Here is a 20,965-nt window from a genome sequence, read left to right on the forward strand (position 1 = left end):
TTTTTCCAGCCGTTGATGACTCCTCCCTCCCTCTCTCTCAACAAAGCTGATATCTTAACAGTATTCAGTCGCTCACAGAGTTTTCTGAAGAGGTCCCTTTTGTTGGGTTTTCAGATGTTCCCCCTCCCTTCCCGCCCCCTAATTTCGCATATAAAATCATAGCCAGTGTTATGATATACAAAGCATGGGTGGGTGTGAATATTTATCATTCTGAAGCCTTTTACATAGTTCAGCAGATGTTCATATTCTTAAGCCCTGTGCCACTCCTGCTGTGTGTACACACACAAACACAATTCTGCCATCTGCGTCTGATATGAAATAAGAAGTTCCAATCTCAGAAATTGCAAATGGAAAGCAGTGTGGTTTGGCTGAACTACTTCTGGCTACACTCCCATTACTGAATGTTATACCACGCCAAACGTTAGTGCCCCCCTTCCCCTTTGATCTGGCACCTAATTAGCCCAGAGCTACAATCTGTATCAATACAGAGTCTGCTATTGGCATCCATTTGCCTTGAGAAACAATGGAGTATGCCTTTGGGGGTGAAGTTAAATCGCTGGAGAATCACAGCGCCTGCTGTGGCTGCAGAGACTGGTAACTCATAACTGCTGCCTCCTACGTTGCTTCTGCTGTGTCGACAGTACCAAAGTGACCCCTCTGGGGTGCAAGTCTCTGCAGTATGTATGGTGGTCCTTTGCTCCTTCCAAGTATAGGAATCGCATTCCATTTTATGCAAACTCTGGATTTAAGTCTGAAAAACGCATTGGCTGCCAGTGAGAACAAGACCTTGAGGGGCCACCAGGTGGCAGTATGAGACACTTCTGATGGAAACAAAATTGGATCGACAAACACGATTCAAACGGGAGCTTTGCGAAGATGAAATGGGAAGTGGAGAATGGGGATGGGGGAGAGAAATCTAATTCAGACTCCCCCACAGATTCAGATGCAGGATGAAATGACGGCGGCAACTCTTACTGGCTGGCAATTTTCTGGGGCTGCTGGGAGTTAGGAGCCCAATAACATCTACAATGTAAAGTCTTTCTCCCCAGCATAAGACATTCAATGTGTGCTTTAAGTTGCCATGCAAACATGTCCAACTGGGCTGCACTCTATCATCTGTGTGTCAAACTTGATCCTAAGGACTCAGGTGGTGTGTATTTTCTTTGATTGTACTACTCATAGGAGTGCACGAGACAATGTTTTCATTCCTCTACCCCATTTCCTTTTGCTGTTAAAGTCCACATCAATATTGGCCAATCATTCGGGGGGGATTGTGTTTGTTGAATTATCCTCTTAGAATCATAGAATTGCAAGGGACTCCAAGGGTCATCTAGTCCAACCCTCTGCAATGGAAGAATCACAGCTAAAGGAATCCTGACACAAGCCCCCCCCCCAACCTGTGTTTAAAAACCGTCAGTGACGAAGAATCCACCACCTTCCAATGTCATATCATGGGACCTGTTCTTTGTTGCTCTGTTGTTCTGAACACAATTCAAAGTGTTGGTGCTGACCTTTCAAGCCCTAAACAGCCTCGGCCCTGTATACCTGAAGGAGCGTCTCCACCTCCATCGTTCTGCCCGGACACTGAGGTCCAGCGCCGAGGGCCTTCTGACGGTTTCCTCATTGCGAGAAGTGAGGTTACAGGGAATCAGGCAGAGGGCCTTCTTGGTAGTGGTGCCCGTCCTGTGGAATGCCCTCCTGTCAGATGTCAAGGAAATAAGCAACTATCTAACTTTTAGAAGACATCTGAAGGCGGCCCTGTTTAGGGAAGTTTTTAATGTTTGATTGTGTTTTTAATATTCTGTTGGGAGCCGCCCAGAGAGGCTGGGAAGGCCCAGCCAGATGGGTGGGGTATAATAAATTATTATTATTATTATTATTATTATTATTATTATTATTATTATTATTACTACTACTACTATAATAATAATTACTACTATTATTATTACTACTACTACTCCAGAAGGCAATTATTAGAAATGGATGGAAACTGGAGGGAATCATAGAATTGGAAGAGACCACAAGGGCCATCGAGTCCAACCCCCTGCCAAGCAGGAAACACCATCAGAGCACTCCTGGCATATGGATGTCAAGCCTCTGCTTAAAGACCTCCAAAGGAGGAGACTCCACCACACTCCTTGGCAGCAAATTCCACTGTCAAACAGCTCTTACTGTCAGGAAGTTCTTCCTAATGTTTAGGTGGAATCTTCTTTCTTGTAGTTTGGATCCATCGCTCTGTGTCCGCTTCTCTGGAGCAGCAGAAAACAACCTTTCTCCCTCCTCTATGTGACATCCTTTTATATATTTGAACATGGCTATCATATCACCCCTTAACCTCCTCTTCTCCAGGCTAAACATGCCCAGCTCCCTTAGCCGTTCCTCATAAGGCATCGTTTCCAGGCCTTTGACCATTTTGGTTGCCCTCCTCTGGACACGTTCTAGTTTGTCAGTGTCCTTCTTGAACTGTGGTGCCCAGAACTGGACACAGGAACGATATCAGCTCAACTTTGGGAGAAAGTTTCCAGCAACGGGTTATGATAAATAAAAATTAATTTATACATACCCCGCCCTCCCCGGCCAGGACCGGGCTCAGGGCGGCTAACATCAAAATATATAATACATTAAAAACATAAAATCAAACAATTGATTAAAATACAGCTTAAAATTAAATTAAGATCAGAATAACATCAGATGGCAACCCACGAATTATAACTATAGGAGTTAGGAGCAATAAGTGCTCACCAGTCCCCAACTCTTCCCATTTGTGTTATTTGTGCGAGTCTTAGCTATTTGTGCTGGTCTTATATGAGCCGGTGGGAAGAGTTAGGGAGACCACTTACATGCAGGGTCTTATAAAGAGAGGAGGGTCATACTGGGATCCAACCAAAGGCCTGGCAGAACAGTTCCGTCTTGCAGGCTCTGCAGAAAGGTGTCATATACAGCATATATTCAACACACACAAAACAGTGACAATTTGTTGTTGGCAATGGACAGCTGGACATATAAAGGGCCCCATTACCTTCAGTAGCTTAGGGCCTAATCAAACCTAAATCTGGCCCTGAATGGGATTTTGGTGAGATCTTCCCATGTTGGCCGGAAAGGGGGGGGCAGGGGGGCCAGGGGGTGGGTCTAAACACTGTGACACACACCTGTCTTCATGTTCCTTCATCCTCCCCCCTGTGACGCCTGCATGAACAAAAAGCCTAAGACACCGATAGACACAAAATATTTTATTTTAATTGTGAATTTTGCAAAGACACATTTAAGCAACAAAATATACATTTCTGACCTTTCTGTAGAATTTGTTTTATACAATAACAAATACAAGAGGCTACCGTAGCAATAAATTAAATATACATTATTTACAACGTACATCAGCAACCGGCTACAAAGCGTCGCCTCCTCACAAACAAAAGAATTATATTTCATTTTGTCAGAGACCTTTCGAAAAAGAATTCTGCTTTTCTCTCACACACTCACACTCCCTGCAACTATCATTTTTTCTTTTCATTAGGAGCCTAATTAAGAGGAAAATTTTCCTGCTCTGTTGAAATGAATGAGACCTTTTGGATAACCACAAAATCCAGCATTTTCCTTCGCGGGAGATCATTTTAAATACCATGCTACAACCATGAAGAAGAGAAAGAAGAAAAGTGAAATGCATGCTTTGTATGTTTTGTTTTTTCACCCAACAAAAACAAAATTATTTTAGAATTCAAGGAGAAATGGAATTGTGGAGTTTCAAGGAAGAAAAATGTGCATTTTTCTCCCTTCTTCCAAACTCTAGAATGCAGAATTGGCAAATGATATTTACCAGCAGCAGGTTCTGCGCAGACAAAAAAGGATTTCTTTGCAGCAGCACATATTTTGCTGCCAAGAAGACATGATGACAGTTGACTTTTGTAGGGAATCAGGATAAATTCATAGAAGGTGGAGATATCAGGCACAGTAGGTCATTGGACCTGGGGGGGACAACACTGGTGTGGGGGGGGGTAAGAGGTGCAGAAAGGAGCAACCAAAATGAGCAAAGAGCTGGAGAAACGCCCTTTTTGAGGAAATTTCACTGCTACAGTTTCCTCATCCCTGCCCTACAGAATTCTGGAAGCATTTCAAGGTGATTTGTGAACCATTTTGGCCCAGAGTACCAGATCTTTATTTCCTCACCCCCTACTCTGCAGGTCAACTCTGACGTGGGCAGGACCACCCAGCTGCCAATCACCTGATGTCATAAAGTTCAAGCTTGCTTTCTGCCTGCCCCACCCTCGATGCCACATATGACTGTGGTTTGGGGGAAACCACCTCAGTGGCCAAATGGGGGAGACTTGGTGGGCTAAATCTGGCCAGTGGGCCAGTGAAGGTTCCCTACACCTGCTTTAAGGCAATCTTCCCCAAACAGTAGTCCTCTAGCTCTTTTGGACTACAACTGCCATTGGGCCCAGTTAGCATGGCCGCCATCTTGTTGCGTTAATATGGCCCACAGGAGAAGGCAGCCTTGATTCTTCTCACACACAATCAAATATTCAATAGCAGCCTAGTCTCATCGGTGCCAAATTCGTGGACAGTGATGACCATGGCTTGACCACATGGGGGGTGGTCAGAGCCTCTCAAGTCAGCCCAGAAATAAAAATTAGGCTCACTTAGGAGCTCAGTTGCCCTTTATAGGCGTATTAGTACAGCTGAAAGGTCAAGGGAGAGAAGCAAGACAAAGAATGCTCCAATAAGTCCTCAACAGCAGAACAGGTGGAAGATAGCAAGCGGTAAGTTACAACGACTGTGAAGGCAGATGAAGACTGCAGCAGATAAGAAACTACCAGTTGTTGTGTTACTCATGCCATCAGAACAGTGCCTTACTGCGAAGACTGTGCGTTGATCAGTGTGCACTGATCTCCACACATAAAGCGTCTTCCAAAAACCCACTCTATGGAACTCCTAGCCACAAGATGTTCTGATGGCCATTCGCTACAATAGCTTTAGGGGGAGATTAGACACTTTCAGTGGGGGAGGAGAAATTTGCTGTTGGTTTTCAGCTCCGGTAGCTGAATTAGGCTCCCAGGTTCCCAGGCAGGGTGCTGCCGAAGGGTGAGGACTGGGCCACACACACCTTTGGTCCAGCAAGTCCCTTCTTATATTCTAGAACTGGGCTTGGGGAGGGAAGAGAGATAAGGAGTAGAGCAGGACTTAAGTAAGGAGAAAAGATTCCACATTCTGAATTGGCTGAGGCCTGTCTTTCAAGGGGAAGATGTCCCACTTGCAGAACAAGTCCATTTGCATTAGAAAAAGGACACTTGACTTTAGGCCCTGGGAAGGGGAGAAATTAGCCTATAATATCACTATGAGTGATTATTTTTAGAAAACCAAAGTAACTTTCTCAAATCACCAGGAGAGCAGCGAGCATGACCTTCAGTCAAACAGCTACGATTAAGGACAAGGAGCACACTGGATTTGCAGATTTCAGAATACCGAACGGAAACAGGGTAAGAAGCGGGTTCAAGTATAATGTCAGCAGCAAACCCGTCTCCTCTCCCCAGATGTCCTTTGGATCACGAGGGACGGAGCAGAGACAGGAGTCGGCGAGGGAAGAGAGTCCCACAACCTGTCAGGTTCATCTCCCGGGGCATCTATCCCAGCCGAGACGTGGCAAGGTAGCAGCTCCCTCAGGGTCGTATGGGAACATCTGCCTGGGTGAAGCACATTTCATACGTGGCAGTGGCGCATAGTGTGGCGGGCGGACGTTGTCAGTCGAAAAGAGCGTTTTCACGTAAGAAAAACAGGAAGGAAGGAAGAAAAAACCCGAACAGAAATGCCCTGGAAAAGAGGAGGAAAGAAATTAGATGGTCCTTAGCTAGGCAGGGGTACACTTAATATTCACACTGAATGTATATTTGTTTTGCAGCAGAAGGCATCACACAGCATAGCAATGGGGCTTACTCCCAATCAGATGTCCACAGGGTTAGAAGCCTTAGTCCAGAGATCATCAAGCTTTAGTGGGGCAGTGGGTGCATTTGAAATGTTGAGAAAGTGAGGCGTGCACATGGCATTAAATGGCTGCCACATGGTGCGTGGTACAATGGTTTCCTTGTAGGATAGGCCTAGCCACTGCACACAGGAACTGAGTCAAATGTATCACTGCATGATGGAGTGGGGCCCACTGCTTTTAAAAAGGTTGTTGTACACCTGATCCTTGAAAAGCCCACCATGAACTTAATGCTGTTCAGTAATTACCTGCCAGTTACCAATACCACTTTTGGCGGGGAAGGCGGCGGAGTATTATTATTATTATTATTATTATTATTATTATTATTATTATTATTATTATTGTTATTATTATTATTTGTACCCTGCCCATCTGAATGCATTGCCCCAATCACTCTGGGCGGCTTCCAACACACATAAAAACATAATAATACATTAAACATTTTTTTAAAAATCCCTTTACAGAGCTGCCTTCAGGTTGTGTAGTTCTTTATCTCCTTTACACCAGGGCTGCCTTCAGATGTCTTCTAAAAGTAAGATAGTTGTTTATTTCCTTGACATCTGGTGGCAGGGCATTCCACAGGGCGGGCGCCACTACCGAGAAGGCCCTCCGCCCGGTTCCCTGTAACCTCACTTCTCGCAGTGAGGGAACTGCCAGAAGGCCTTCAGAGCTGGACCTCAGTGTCTGGGCAGAACGATGGGGGTGGAGACGCTCCTTCAGGTATACAGGACCGAGGCCGTTTAGGGCTTTAAAGGTCAGCACCAACACCTTGAATTGTGCTCGGAAACATACTGGGAGCCAATGGAGATCCTTTAGGGCCAGTGCTACATGGTCCTGGCGACCGCTCCCAGTCACCAGCCTACCTGCCACATTCTAGATTAGTTGTAGTTTCCAAGTCACCTTCAAAGGTAGCCCTACATAGAATGTGTTGCAATAGTTTGTGGTGGAACAACTGCAAGCGTTCCTGGGTGGTAACTGGTTATGTGGATCAACTTCAATCTGGGTTCAAGTCTGGGTTCTGGACAGAATCAGCCTTCCCTCACCCCACATGAACTGCCTTGCCCCTGTGGTTGGGGGGCCCTGGGCCACGTGACGTTAGCATGCCCTGCAATGTGCGTGATGTGTGCACACAACATCAGCACGCCCTGCAGCACGTGTACCCAGCTGCCACAGAACTTTGAGGGGACCTGGCCCCTTCATTTAAATTTGGGGTGGGGAAGCCCCTGCCACCCCCCTCCTCAGCACCCATGCCTCTTACCTCCTGCTGGATGCAAAAACAGAAAACAGAAGGAACAGGAAGACCATCTTTGTGAGACCTTGGCCCAACCGACTCACCTTTTTGGGAGGTCTGTAGTCTTATCCATCAGCTAATGTGTCTGCAAGGAAAGGAAAAGGATCGGCTGACTTCACTTCATGCCTCATTTGCTCTATTGCAGCAATGTGTTGCCCTCCAGGTGTGTGGACTCCACCTCCAATTGGCCCCCACCCACCCCATGCATGGCCAGAAGTATGGGATCATGGAACTTGTATTCCGCTGTCTAGTTTCCCACAGCCTTCTGGTTGGCCACTGTGAAGGCAGGCCTGATCCAGGAGGGCTATTCCTATTACGTCCTTAGAAGCATTGCCATCATGGTTAGTAGCCACTGATAGCCTTTGCCTCCAGGAATTTTAAAGCCGTCCAAGTTAGTGGCCATCACTGCCTCATGTGGCAGTGAGTTCCACTGTTTAACTATGCGTGAAATTTTCCTTTATCTTCCACAATCTTCTTTGGACGCCTTCCGGCGTTATGAGAGACTGCGGAGGGGAGACCTTTTCTCTATTCAGTTTCTCCTGCCCATGCATAATTTCCTAAACTTCAATCTTGTTGCCTTTTACCCGCCTTTTCTCTAAACTAAAAAAAAAAGTCCTGAATGTTCCTTCCTAGGGGAGTTGCTCCATTCCCTTTGATCAATTTGGCGGCCCTTTTCTGAACCTTTCCCAACTTTTCTGTATCCTGGTTGCTGGGAACTGAAGATGGGGAGATTGCTGCTTCACTCATGTCATGCTTGTGAGCCTCCCCTTGGGACATACACATATGGTTGGCCTCTGTGAGAACAGGGCCTGGATAGCTCAATTGGATAGAGCGTGGTGCTGGTAACACCAAGGTTGCAGGTTTGATCCCTGTATGGAACAGCTGCGTATTCCTGCGTTGCAAGGCTTTGGACTAGATGGTCCTCAGGGTCCTTCTCATTCTATGACTAGACGGGCCAATGTACAGGCTCTTCTTGTATTCTTATGTTTGCTGAACTACAACTCCCATCAGCCCAAGCAGGCATGGCTAATGGCAGGGGATGATGGGAGTTGTAGTTCCTGTAAAATCCAGAAGGCCAAAGGTTCCCCAGCTGTAGATTGACCAATGTCTTAAGTCTCAGGCTTGATTGATACGTTCAAACTTACCGGGCCAGAACTTGAATGGCTAAGTTTATCAAAACGAAATTTAAGATTTGACCTCGGAGAATTCCTGCTCTTCATATCTGTTTGAAATAATAATAATAACCCAGTGAAAAAAAAAGGTGTTTGCTTCAAATGATTGAACTCAAGAGTCACCAATGAGGTGCTCTCTAAATGTCGCTGGATCACAACCCCTGTCATTCCTGATCATTCCTGTCTGGGAATGATAGGAGTTGATGTCATCTAGAGGCATAGGCGCCGACTCCATGGGGCTTGAGGGGGCCCGAGCTTGAGGGGGCCCCGCCCCCCCAATAATCTCCGGCGGCCCTCCAGCAGAGCGCCATCGCCGCCCCTCCCCCAGCCCAAAATGCACAGGGTCGGGCTGCATGCCTCCTGCCCTCCCTCCCGAGCAAAAGCTCCACCCAATTTCCTTCGGAGCTGATTAATAGGCGCAGCACGCTCTCCCCTATTCGCTCACGAGGAGGCGGCGCCACTTTAATTGCATATTCATGAGCTTATTTATTATTCATGAGCTTTCCCGGGGCCCCCCAATATTTTTTATAAGTCCGCGTCCCTGTCTAGAGGGCACCAGTTTGGCTACCCCAGATTTAATGGAATGAATCTAAACCAGACTGGAACCGGTTTAGTTTAACAGAAGACCACTGTTAAAATGGAAACAACAATGTATTAATTTTGCAGTGGCCTGGAAGTGGGAGGAGGGCCCCCTGCTCACATGACTTTCCCCAAGCCAACCCGGGAACTGTAGTTTACCCCTTACAGAACTACTATTCCTAGCACCTTTAACAAACTACAGTTTCCAGGATTTGGGGGGAGGGGGGAGCCATGTGCTTTGACTTTATTGTGATGTACGCAGGGTTAGAGTCTTTCATTATTTCAGATTAGTTAAGAATTGCCCAGGAAAAGTCCCAGCAAAGGAAGAATGGATACAAAAATTTATGGAATATGCAGAAATGGCAAAACTTACCAGAAGAAGAAGAAATCAAGATAACAATTTTTTTTATAAAAAAATATGGATTATTGAATCTTTACAGATAAATTGTAAACAGATAAAAACACTGGCAAGATTACTGTAACAACCTGCGGTTTTATAAGAGCATATATTTAAAGAAGACGAATAAATGAGCAAATTAAGTTAATGTGGATATGCAGAAGATATTAAAAACAAATTTAAGGAACCGCAGAAAGAGGGGGAAGGAAGTCAAGTTTGATTGTAAAATTAGTGAAATGTATAAACTTGAAAAGTATAAATAAAAAAATTATTGATAATAATAATAATAATAATAATAATAATAATAATAATAATAATAATAATAATATAAATTGCCCAGGAAAAGAGGCAATACGGCTGCAGTCTCAACCCACTTCCTTGAATGCAAGTTCTGCTCAACCTCACTGGGGCTTACTTCTAAGTAGGACTCTCCAGTGATTATCTTTTACAAGCGAACATCTGATTGTCAGGAGGAGAGCAACCGAAAATGAAATGCTTAACCAATTATTGAAATTTTTGATGAAAGGAGTGGGAGGGGGGTGCAAATAAAATGAGGGTGAGAGAGAAGGAAAGGAGACCTGAAGATCTTCTTCCTCTTTTTCCTAGGTTGATCTATGTGACAAAACAGACCCTTTTTTATATATGCTGATTTCTCCACAGCGCCACAGCCATGCAGGTGTGCTTACTAATCATCGAGAGCAATCCAAGTTGGTTAATCGGGTGAAGCAAATTTCTATTTTTGTCACTGTAAGAGCCTCATGGGGAGCTAAGGGAAACTTGTCACAGATAAGTAGGGTGGTTTCAAGGCAGCCCAGCACATTCTGATCTTACATGTGCACTGATTCTGCTTGATTTTTTAAAATTATTATTACTTATTATTACTGTACATTTCATGTCAGTTTAGATGGCTCAGTTGGTTAGAGCATGGTGTCCATTTGGGACAGCTACATATTCCTCCGTTGCAGCGGGTGGACTAGATGATCCTCAGGGTGCCTTCGAACTCTACAATTCTATTATTTACAGCCCACCTTTTTTCTAAATAGTTCAAGGTGGCAAAGGCCCTACAGTGGTGCCCCGCAAGACGAATGCCTCGCAAGACGGAAAACCCGCTAGACGAAAGGGTTTTCCGTTTTGGAGGTGCTTCGCAAAATGAATTTCCTATGGGCTTGCTTCGCAAGATGAAAATGTCTTGCGAGTTCCTGCGGGGGTTTTTTCCTTCCCCCCCTTTTTCCCAAGCCGCTAAGCCGCTTATCAGCTGATCCTAAGCCGCTAAGCCGCTTAACAGCTGATCCGCTAAGCCGCTTATCAGCTGATCCGCTAAGCCGCTTATCAGCTGATCCTAAGCTGCTAAGCCGCTTAACAGCTGATCCGCTAAGCCCGCTAAGCCGCTAATAGCGCTAATCCGCTAAACCGCTAATGGGCTTGCTTCGCAAGACGAAAAAACCGCAAGACGAAGAGATCGCGGAACAGATTCTTTTCGTCTTGCGAGGCACCACTGTACTCCTTTTGGTGCACTAATGTATCATTATCCCCAGGCCATCACAACCATGAAGGAAATTAGCCGGAGTTAATCAACTTTTACACTTGTCTTACACGTGATGATTTCATTGGATTTGCAATAGTTAGCATCCTACTCAGTATACAGGGTCTGACTTAGTCGCATGTTACTTTCAGGGGCTTCGAAGTGGGGCTACACAACCTATCACACACACACACACGTCTGACATTCCCTTTTCACACTCAAGCTCTAATTAAATTCAAACATCTATTGAACCCAACCATTTAGCACCCACAGACAGATAACTATATAAAAAAGTACAAGTTCAAAGGTGGAGGACAGAAGGAAAAAATTGCCACCCAACGTGTCTGACTGAGGGTGGATCTACACGGGGGGGGGGTGCTATAAATAAGCCAGAAACTAAATCATTTTAACAAAAGAAAACCCGCTATGGAAAACCGCAAATATTTTTTCTTCGCTCTCCAGCACCATCTGGTGTTGCATGTTTATAACGCATTCAAAATGCTGGGTGTTTTTTTTTAAAACTAATGTAGCTGAGTCATAAGACATCTACTGCCATAACTAGGGGTGGACTTTGGTAACGTGAGTGGGCCCCAAACTTGGCACCTCCAAATGGATCTTCTCAATTATGGATCTTCTCAATTTTTGCACCCCCTCAGCTCAACACCCACACTGCCCGAAATCCAGCGCAGGCCATAACTACCACCAGGCTCCTACTAATACCATCTGGGTAACTTTTGCCCAACTCACCTGTTGGGCTCCTGCTCATTATTACCGGTGTGGCGGCAGATGCCAGAGCCGGATTCTCGTTACTTTGGGAAGGGCTGTAGACAAAGACGTCTTGCTTGAATGGTGACGCTGTGGAAGGCTGGCTGCCCTGAGGGAGATTGAGGGAAAGGAAGAGAGTTGGAGGCTTGATGGCAAAGTGCAACACACCTTTTGTTCCTGGAGTATTTTTGAGGAGGGGGAACTATGTGATTGGGGCAGGGGTCACCAACATGGCGCCTGCAAGTGCCCATGTGCCAGCCAGTTCCTCCTACGGTATCCGCAAAAGGTCTCAGGAACTATCCCCTCAAAAACCACAACACGCAAGGGAATGTTTGTTTATCTTAATCCGTGCCTGGCTGGTCCTCTCCTATGCAAAACTCATTATGCCAAACAAACCATGGCAGCCATTTTGGAATGTTCCACATGCACCACGCTGGCCATTTTGTAATTTGCCCCATGGCAGCCATTTTGTGACACACGGCACAATTACAAAAGCGCCCCCTGGGCCAAGAAGGCTGGCGACCCCTGGCTCATTGGCGTGTCGGAAAGATGTATGTGGCTGCGAGACTAAGAGGCTGAAATGATATTGTGCCCAAGGATAAGATGGGGGCAGCCGTGTGCCTCCTGGTTTATGCAAATGTCAACCGGCTCAGGAACATTGGCCCCCTGAGAGACCAGTCAATATTGGGAAGCGAAAACTGCATTATTACCAGGCTTTCGTATTCTTCCATATTTTCACTCTCCCCTGCCGTGCTGCTGAAGCTGCTGGTACTTGAGGAGGAACGGGAGATGTTTGACCTTCCGTTTTCTTTGAGTTTAATAAATGGCCTGGAAGTCAAAGGAGAAGAAGGCAGAAAATTAAAGCTCGATGGTGGTGATGGAGCTTAGAAAAATCTCCATCTCTGAATTCCTCCCCCAGGATTTGGTGTTCTGTAATACCCCATCTTGTTTCCAAAGCTCATCTGCCATTCTTTTTTGTTCTCTCCCCCCCCCCCCCCGGTTCAGACTTTGGGTTGTATCCACAAATTCACACTATACAATTAAAGCACAATGATACCACTTTTAAACAGCCAGAACCTCCCTCAGACACAGATCTGGGATCTGTGGTTTGTTCAGGAGTAGCTGAGAGTTGTTAGGAGACTCCAATTCCCCTCCCAGAGCTATAGTTTTTATAGTGGTTTAACAATTAATCTCTCTCGAATCCTGGGAACTGTAGTTTACTCTTCACAGAGCTATAGTTCCCAGCACCCTTTACAAACTACAACCCCCAGGATTCTTTGGGGGAAGCCATGTAGTTTCAACACATGGTATGGACGCGACTTGTGTTTACTTACCTCTCTTTGTTGGGACAGATCTCTGGAGAGCTTGGGTTCGAAGAGGCCTCGGACCTAATTTCTTGAGAGGTGTGTCCTCCTTCAGGGGTCTTTGGTGTTCCTGAGCCACTGTCACTATGAAAAGAGCAAAACACTAGAGTAGCATAACTTTCAAACAAATCTATCTTGCCTTCTCATACCGTTAACATTCTGTTCCAGCAGGTCTTAAATGTGGCTGTAAGGCTGGGTAGGTACAGCATAAATAAGTGTGTGTGTACAGAGCTGTCAGTACAGTGACTGCTCCATCACTCTTTGAACCCAAAGATCTGTCCCTGAAGTGAGGAAGAGCAGAAGTGATGAGGTAGGAATCTCTGCCTTCCTCAGAGGAATAAATTTGTGGCTGGCAGGAAGGCCAGGAATATCTCTACTAATAATGTTTTGCTAATGATGTTGTCATGCTGCAGTTCACATGGCTGCCAACAGGTGTCACTACAGCATGACAACAAAGTGATCTCTCAGAGCTGCAGAGCCATAGCAGCAGTATAGGAGGGTGAGGAGAAGGGAACCAGAGGTGGAGGCAATCCAGCAAGTAAGTCATATGAATAAGCAGCCTGGTGCCCCAGGCCAGTGAGTGGAAGTATTGCAAAGTCTAAGGGAAGGGGGGTTTTTTGTGAGGTGTCAAGAGAAGGGTGGCTTTGGCAAAGAGTATGGGGTGAGAGGAAGAGTGGCTTTCATGAGATGAGGGGTGGTGGTCAGGTGGAGCTGGGTGCAGCTCCTAGTAAACACATATATAAATGTAAACACGCTAGCATCCAGCACAACTAATTACAACTACTAAACAAATGGGAAAATCGTTAAGATGTCTGCCTCAACCCTCAACAATTTTCATGTTGTTCCAGGGGCAGCAGAGTTTGAAAGCTATGGCTACAACGAAAATAAAACATACAGTGGTACCTCGGGTTACAAACACCTCGGGTTACAGACTCTACTAACCCAGAAGTAGAACCTCAGGTTAGCCCCAGGATGAGAACAGAAATCGCACAACGGCGGCGTGGCGGAGGGAGGCCCCATTAGCTAAAGTGGTACCTCAGATTAAGAATGGTTTCAGGTTAAGAACGGATCTCCGGAACAAATTAAGTTCATAACCAGAGGTACCACTGTATTGCAATGGCTCCAGAAATGCACTGCACCAGAACTATCCATCTGTTCTGAGCAAGTTACCATCGAGTCCGAGGCTCTGCCTGGCTCTCTGATCCAGTGTGCAGACGAGGGAACAGCCCTGACCGCCTCTTTATAGGACTCCTGGACTGGTTCTTGGCTGTAGCTGCTGATACCGGAGGCTGAGGAGACAGGCAAACAAAATTATAACCCTTTTACCAGGCTCACAGTTGCCTGTGAACTGCACAGCAATCTTAATTTTTTTTTATTTTACATACTGGCAATGCATATAAGACTATAAAATAATCCCAAACATACCCCAAATCTTCCATAACTGCATAAGATACTGTTGTACACACAAACACACTTGGTTTATGCAATCAAGAGTACATCTCCTTTTTGGACTGGGGAATGGAATGAACGTTTTGAAACACACAGAGAAGAAGAGGTTGTGATAGCATGGCTGCCAGCCAGTCAGTGCTGTGCAGAGCCAGGTTCCGCCACAAACAAGGGGTGGACACACCCTAGTTGTACTGCACTTACAGAAAAGGTGGCCTTCGTTATTTCGCCACTGTTGTGCGCAATCCCTCCGCTCAAGCTACCAGGGATTCCTCCACTCTGATGCTTCTTCTGACTCCCAACCATGGTTTCCATGGAGTGACTGCGGACCCGGATGGCTCTCTGGCAAGGGGTGACAAGAAGAAGTGGAAAGTTAAGATCTTGATCAGAAATTTGCCACAATTTACCATTTGAAATAACGTCACGATTTTGTACTATAGTATCTCACTGGAAGGACAGATCGTGAAGCTGAGGCTCCAATACTTTGGCCACCTCATGAGAAGAGAAGACTCCCTGGAAAAGACCCTGATGTTGGGAAAAATGGAGGGCACAAGGAGAAGGGGATGACAGAGGACGAGATGGTGGAACAGTCTTCTCGAAGCTACCAGCATGAGTTTGACCAAACTGCGGGAGGCAGTGGAAGACAGGAGTGCCTGGCGTGCTCTGGTCCATGGGGTCACGAAGAGTCGGACACAACTAAATAACTAAACAACAACACAACAACAACAAATCTACACATTGCAAACTGTGGATCTTAAGTCACCCAAAAAAACAACAACCCGAAACCACATTATCAGTACATAAGAGGGTGGTATCGGGAGGTTTGGAGGGGTGGTTAATACAGGTTTGTAGCAGTACAAAAATATTTGTGGGGGAAATACTAAGGAGTGAAAAGAGCAGCTGCCAAATGTAGATCATGCATGCTCAGTGGGCATGAAATACTGAATAGGAATAGAGTAGCGTGGGAAAGGGTGTGGCTGGCTGGCTGGATCCCCCAAAATACAGGAGTCCTCATATTTACTGACATTCTACCAACTCTTTAAGACACACCTGTTTAGATAAGCATCCCCTGACTTGAAGCTCTTCCTTTGGCTGTTGTTTTAACAGTTAAGATGCTCTGGTGTTCTTGCTTGAGTATCTGTATTAATGAAGGGTACCTGTATTCTTTTATCATTAGTTTGATTCTTGTTATTTTTCGTTTGTGAGCTGCCTTGGAATTTCTTCATGAAATGAAAGGCAGTGTACAAATTATGTTCATAATAGGTTAACAGGAGCCATAGGCGCCAACTCCATAGGGCTGAAGTGTCTTCAGCCTCCCCTCCCCCCTAAAGAAGTCTGTCGGGATTGGGCTGAGCCCTGCCCCCGCCCCAAGCTTGAGGGGCTGGGTCTCGTGGCAGTGGGGGGCGAGCCTCGTGGCCTCAGTGACCCTCGCTGGGCCTCGCTAGGCCTTGCCTCCTCCCACTATCGACCTCCTCCTGATGCGCATCATGCATTGCACAATGCTTGAGACATCACATGTGTGTGGCGCCCCCCCCGCCCCGCCCCCGCAACTTGACTCCTCTGACAGGAGCGCTCACTGCAATAGTTAAAGAGATTGTTTGTTTACTGTAACTAGACAGTTGGTATGGTGTTACAGAGTGCTCAAGTCCCCAGTAAGTGTATCTTTGCACAGAGCATTGTGCATATCCATCCTTTTGGTGTGGTGGTTTGCAGGAGTGCATTCTCGATATACTCATAGTATGACTGCATTGAGATTATTTTTGTGTGATGCTTTAGCAGCGCACAGGAGCACATGCTTGCCCCTGTAGGAGCCTGTCCAACCTAAGATCTGCATCAAATACCCTGACGTCTGGGCTACCAGTGACAGCTCTAAACTGATGTGTACAGTGTACCACAGGCAAAAAAAAAACAAAAAACCGTTTTGGGTGGTGCCCCTGCACTTTGGAACTCCTTTCCTAGGGAAATGGCTCCCTCATTGCTAGTCTTCGAGAGGTCCTTAATGGGATTTTTATTCCAGTCCACATCTGGCTAACGTTACAGTGTTGTGCTTCCAAAAAAATTAAATAAATAAAAGCTGATTCCTAAGCCATTCAGTTCAGAGAGACGGTCTTGGGGCATATGGGCAACTAGTGGAAACCTTTTAGGACCCAGTGTTATGTGTTCCAGGCAGCCAAACTGCTTGATGGTCCAGCACCTGTATTTTGCACCAGCTGCAATCAGCAGACCATCCTTGAGGGCAGCCCCACAGAGAGGATTCAACAGTAATCTAACTAGGAGGCTTCCACAGGATGGGTTGTTTTTGCAAGCTCAGGAACAGCCTCAGCTAGCAATCCAGGGGGAGATGGAAACAGGCAGTGAAGCCACTTGGGCCTCAATGGTCAAAGCAGGAGACAGGAGGACCCCCAGACTATATGCCTGGTCCTTCAGGGGGAGTGCAGTTCCTAGACCCCAGATCTACCAATCCACAGCATCTCCATCTTGTCAGGATTTAGTTTCAGCTTGTTGGTCCTCAAGCACCACTAGGGGTTGGACTAGATTACCCTGGGGGTCCCTCCCAACTCTACAGTTCTATGGTTCTGCCTTCTCTAGACAACTGTGCTGCACCTGATCCAGATGCAAGGGGGCAGCACAGCTAAGTGTTGTCCGTATACTGGAGACACACCATGCTCCCTCCATGAGTTGCAGAGTGGCTCCCAGAGGATATTGTTGCCAATAGTTTTGCTGATAGCTCAAGAAGCATTATCAGATCATTTCCTCCATTCATCTCCTGGCATAAGTTGGCAAGCATTTCATAACAGGAAGCTGTCTTAGTATAAGGCAGTCAGACCCTTGATCTATCTAGCTCAGTATTATCTCTGCATTGACTGGTAGCAGCTGGAGAGCTTTCTGTGGGTATGAGAATCTCTGGGTGGATGATGGTAACCCCACACTGGCATTGGGAGAGAGTGTGCACATGTGCAAAGATACCTCTGGCCCTACTCCTCAAGCAGCATACATTGAGAATCTTACGAGGATTCCCTATGCATGATGCAGCTAGGTTGATGGAGCAGTCCCTGGTCATCTCTGGACCTCAAAGGGGAGACCATTAAAGGACTGTTGGTGAGCAGTCATAGAATCACAGAGGGACCCCAAGGTTCATCTAGTCCAAGCCCAGCAACACAAGGATTGCAGCTAAAGAATCCATGACAAGTGCCCACCCAACCTCTGTTTAAAAACCTTCAATGAAGGAGAGTCCACCATCTTCCAAGGTCACAGCCTTTCAAGGTCACATCGTGGTAACCCTTCCTCTGTCGCTCCAAAAGGCAAGGTTAGAAACGGATGGAAATTGGAGGGATGCAGATTTCAGCTCAACTTTAGGAGAAAGTTTCCAACAGTAGGATCTGATTGGCAATACAACGTGCTGCCTCAGAAGGAGGTGGGCTGTCGTTCACTGGGAGGATTTCAGCCAAGGTTGACTGTCGCTTCCTCAGCCCTATACTTCTGTGACTTCTCCCAGATCACACCAGGTTCTGCCTCTGCCTCGTAATCCAGGATTGCCCCTTGGTGGCGACCTCATCAGCCTGCTGAACCCAAACTTTCCTGCTCTCTTGCATCAGCTCCCTTGTCTTCTGTGGGTTTTATGAGCCCTGTGAATGATGGGCTACTTATTTCAGAATGGCTCACATCAAAACAAGAGCTAGTTGCACACATTTCAGAGACAACAATACACACGTCTGATTGTTTTCAAAACAAATCAACACTGAACACAGGATCAGTTTGCGGTTTATTAGTATTCTGTACATATAACAGAGAGAGAAGGGGAAATCGATGCTTGAACACAAACACATGAGTTGGGATTCTCTGCATTTCTGGCAAGCATATCTGGCTGGCCACTGTGCGCCCAGAATGCTGGACTGGGTGGGCCATTTTCCTGATCCAGCAGGCTTTTCTTATGTTCTTAATAGTCCTCCCCCCTCTACCTCCCAACATTAGACGCTTTTATTGTTCCTGCTCTGCCCTGAATTCCACTCTTCCTGAATACCAACTTCTCTAGAATAAAGTTTCTGAATTTCAGAACAGAAGCGTTTGCAATTAGCCAGCAATTTTCCATGTCTTCAGTCGGCCACTGATGCATGATGCAATTGCAAGCTGGTCTTGAAGCTTGCATGGTCACAGGTAGAATTGCTGCAAGCTTCTTTTGGGGTGTGTAGGCAATGGGTTGTAGTGGCCTATGTTGAAAAACACCCTTTTCCTTCCAGCCAGCCAAGCATGCCTCACTAGCTGAGGGGTGACAATATCAAGGCAGAGGCACATGGGAAGAGGCTCTCCTTCAAATATTGTGGTCCTGAGCAGTGATGGACAAATTTCAGTGGTGCCCTGTGCAATGCTAGAATCCAGCTCCCCCTGCCTCTCGTGCTCCATTCTACAGGATCCTGCAGCATGGCGTCCAGTTTGGTCAAACTGGTCATGCTGCCCCCAAACCACCTCCATCTCAACCCATTAAGGGTTTTCAAGGTCAAAGCATTCAATAAATATCTTCACAAAACCGTATCTATTCAATCACGCCAAGACTGCATCTTTATAGAGTTTTATTAAAGCACAAAAGGAATTAGTAAAATGTACTGCCCACTGAGAATCTCTAAGCAGCCATGAGTATAATATCAATATTACTTTTTTAAACCATGTTTTATATGGGCAATAGAGCAGTGGGGAAATGCATAGAAGAGATGTAAATGAAGGAACTGGAAACTGTTCACATGCAGATTTATTTTGGGTGGAGTGGCGGAAATCAATAAAAGAATAGAGCATTCTTAAGTTGTCTGCTCTGCTTCAGAAAACAAAATCCAGGAATCCACAAGTGAAGGTACTCCTTGATGGGCATTCAAGGAAAGAAGGTTACAAAGACTGGGAAGCGTTCCTCAATTTCCACATCTCAAGTTCGTTTCTCCACATTTCCACATCAGTTTGTGATTTGTTTGTTTTTAAAGAGTTTGTGAAAACTGATTCGCCTTTTGGTGTGGAATTCTGCTTGTATCCCATTTCCCCCTATGTAATGCACTTCTGTTATTTTCACCAATATCTGCATTTTCTTACATGCACACTTTCACAGTGGTATATGCATTCTTGGACATTTTTTTCTGGCTGGCCTTGCAAAATTTCAAAAAAACCAGGGTCGTTTCAGTTTGCATATTGTTTCAAAAAGCGTGAATGAGGTAGATGAGCCTTTAAGGGCGAACTGAATCAAATTCCTCCCCCATTTCTAGTCCGAGGACAATCCAGTACCTCCTTGCAGGAAACAACAGCCCCTGAAGCAGGCGGGACTTACTTCTGAGTAGATCCGTACAGTTTTGTGTTGTTACTTCAAGCTACTTACCACTACCTGCCTGACTTCAGAGCTAACTGGAAAGAAAAATCTGATTGCCTCAGTCTGTGAAAGTGGCAACAAAGTGAAAATGAACTTCTGTGATTCCTTGCTGTGTCCTGGAGGAGGAGGGGAGAGAGATACCCGTCTGTTTCCCCGTCTCTCGTCCCATTACATATCTACACGGGAAACACGCTGAGAAGTAAATAAGCTATCAAGCAGACCAGCAGAGCTGTCCAGAGGTAAAAAGGCAGCTGCAAAATTATTTCGACAGTTGTTTTCCTCGCAAGCCCTGGGACACCCTGAAATGCCAAAAGAGCAAGGAAATCCAATTTCATATCAACGCGGAGAAGGCATTAGAGAGAAGCGTTAGCATGTCTCGGGGGGAGGGGGGTATCTTGTAACGAAATGGTCCTTTCTGACAAAGGTTTTGGGAGATGTTCCAAGCAGCTGTAGCTGGGGAGATAGTGTGGTGCGCAGGAAAAGGCCGGGGATCTAGGAAGAAAGGATCCCACCCCATGGCCTTATTTGGAAGCTGCCTTTGTGAATCACATTACTGGCCCATCTAGTTCAGTATAGTTTACACCAGAGTTCCCTAAATTTGGGTCAAATTTGGACCACAATTCCAAACATTCTATGATTCTCTCCTTGCCGCCAGACACCCCTCCGCCACCTTTTTACAGCACTGGACTGCTCCAAGTGGACCCGATCCAATTGCAGGCAACATGAGGCTGCCTCAGTCCAATTTGACCAAATCCCATATCAGCCTATTTTGGTTCAAGATCTTGGATTTGCCCAGATCTGGTGCACAGTCCTAGCTTCAACCCTTTCCCCCACACCGCAGTCTAGGCCCCAGACCTGACGAAAACCGGAAATTGAGAACAAAGCTTCTCCGTTACCTTAAATGATTCCAAGAATCCTCCGTGGGCCCCATTCTCCAGCTTGTCCTCCTCAGAGCCCAAGCCCAACATCATTTGTGTGTGGATATGGAGATCGTCATGGAGGTTGTCCAGGAGGGCAGCTCGCGTCCGGTCCTGAAAGCATGTTGGGAGGCAACAATGGCTTTTAAAGGTACAACTGATCATGGGCATAGTAGCAATGCATTGATAGGTTG

The 20,965-nt window shown here is 46.1% G+C and overlaps 1 protein-coding gene and 1 long non-coding RNA gene across 14 annotated transcripts in view; one reads left to right on the top strand and one right to left on the bottom strand.

The window, feature by feature from the left end:
• Window positions 1-3,215: 3,215 nt before the first annotated feature.
• The window catches only part of RAP1GAP2 (RAP1 GTPase activating protein 2), a 201,174-nt gene continuing 183,424 nt past the window's right edge, over window positions 3,216-20,965 (bottom strand). For all 13 annotated transcript variants that reach the window (XM_081172968.1, XM_081172976.1, XM_081172974.1 and 10 more), the window contains 9 exons: window positions 20,751-20,885; window positions 14,715-14,852; window positions 14,235-14,353; window positions 13,035-13,148; window positions 12,411-12,528; window positions 11,683-11,809; window positions 8,411-8,487; window positions 7,310-7,350; window positions 3,216-5,805 (listed from right to left, as the gene is read on the bottom strand). In XM_081172968.1, the coding sequence (XP_081029094.1) occupies window positions 7,342-7,350; window positions 8,411-8,487; window positions 11,683-11,809; window positions 12,411-12,528; window positions 13,035-13,148; window positions 14,235-14,353; window positions 14,715-14,852; window positions 20,751-20,885 (837 nt within the window). In that variant the 3' untranslated portion in view covers window positions 3,216-5,805; window positions 7,310-7,341. The remainder of the gene's footprint in view (window positions 5,806-7,309; window positions 7,351-8,410; window positions 8,488-11,682; window positions 11,810-12,410; window positions 12,529-13,034; window positions 13,149-14,234; window positions 14,354-14,714; window positions 14,853-20,750; window positions 20,886-20,965) is intronic.
• Window positions 13,155-15,835, top strand: LOC308574938. Its single transcript, XR_014002650.1, has 2 exons — window positions 13,155-13,374; window positions 14,951-15,835. It is a non-coding gene; the product is annotated as an uncharacterized lncRNA (long non-coding RNA).

The sequence above is a fragment of the Podarcis bocagei genome (assembly GCF_964188305.1).
Source record: "Podarcis bocagei genome assembly, chromosome: 15".
Lineage (NCBI taxonomy): Eukaryota > Metazoa > Chordata > Lepidosauria > Squamata > Lacertidae > Podarcis > Podarcis bocagei.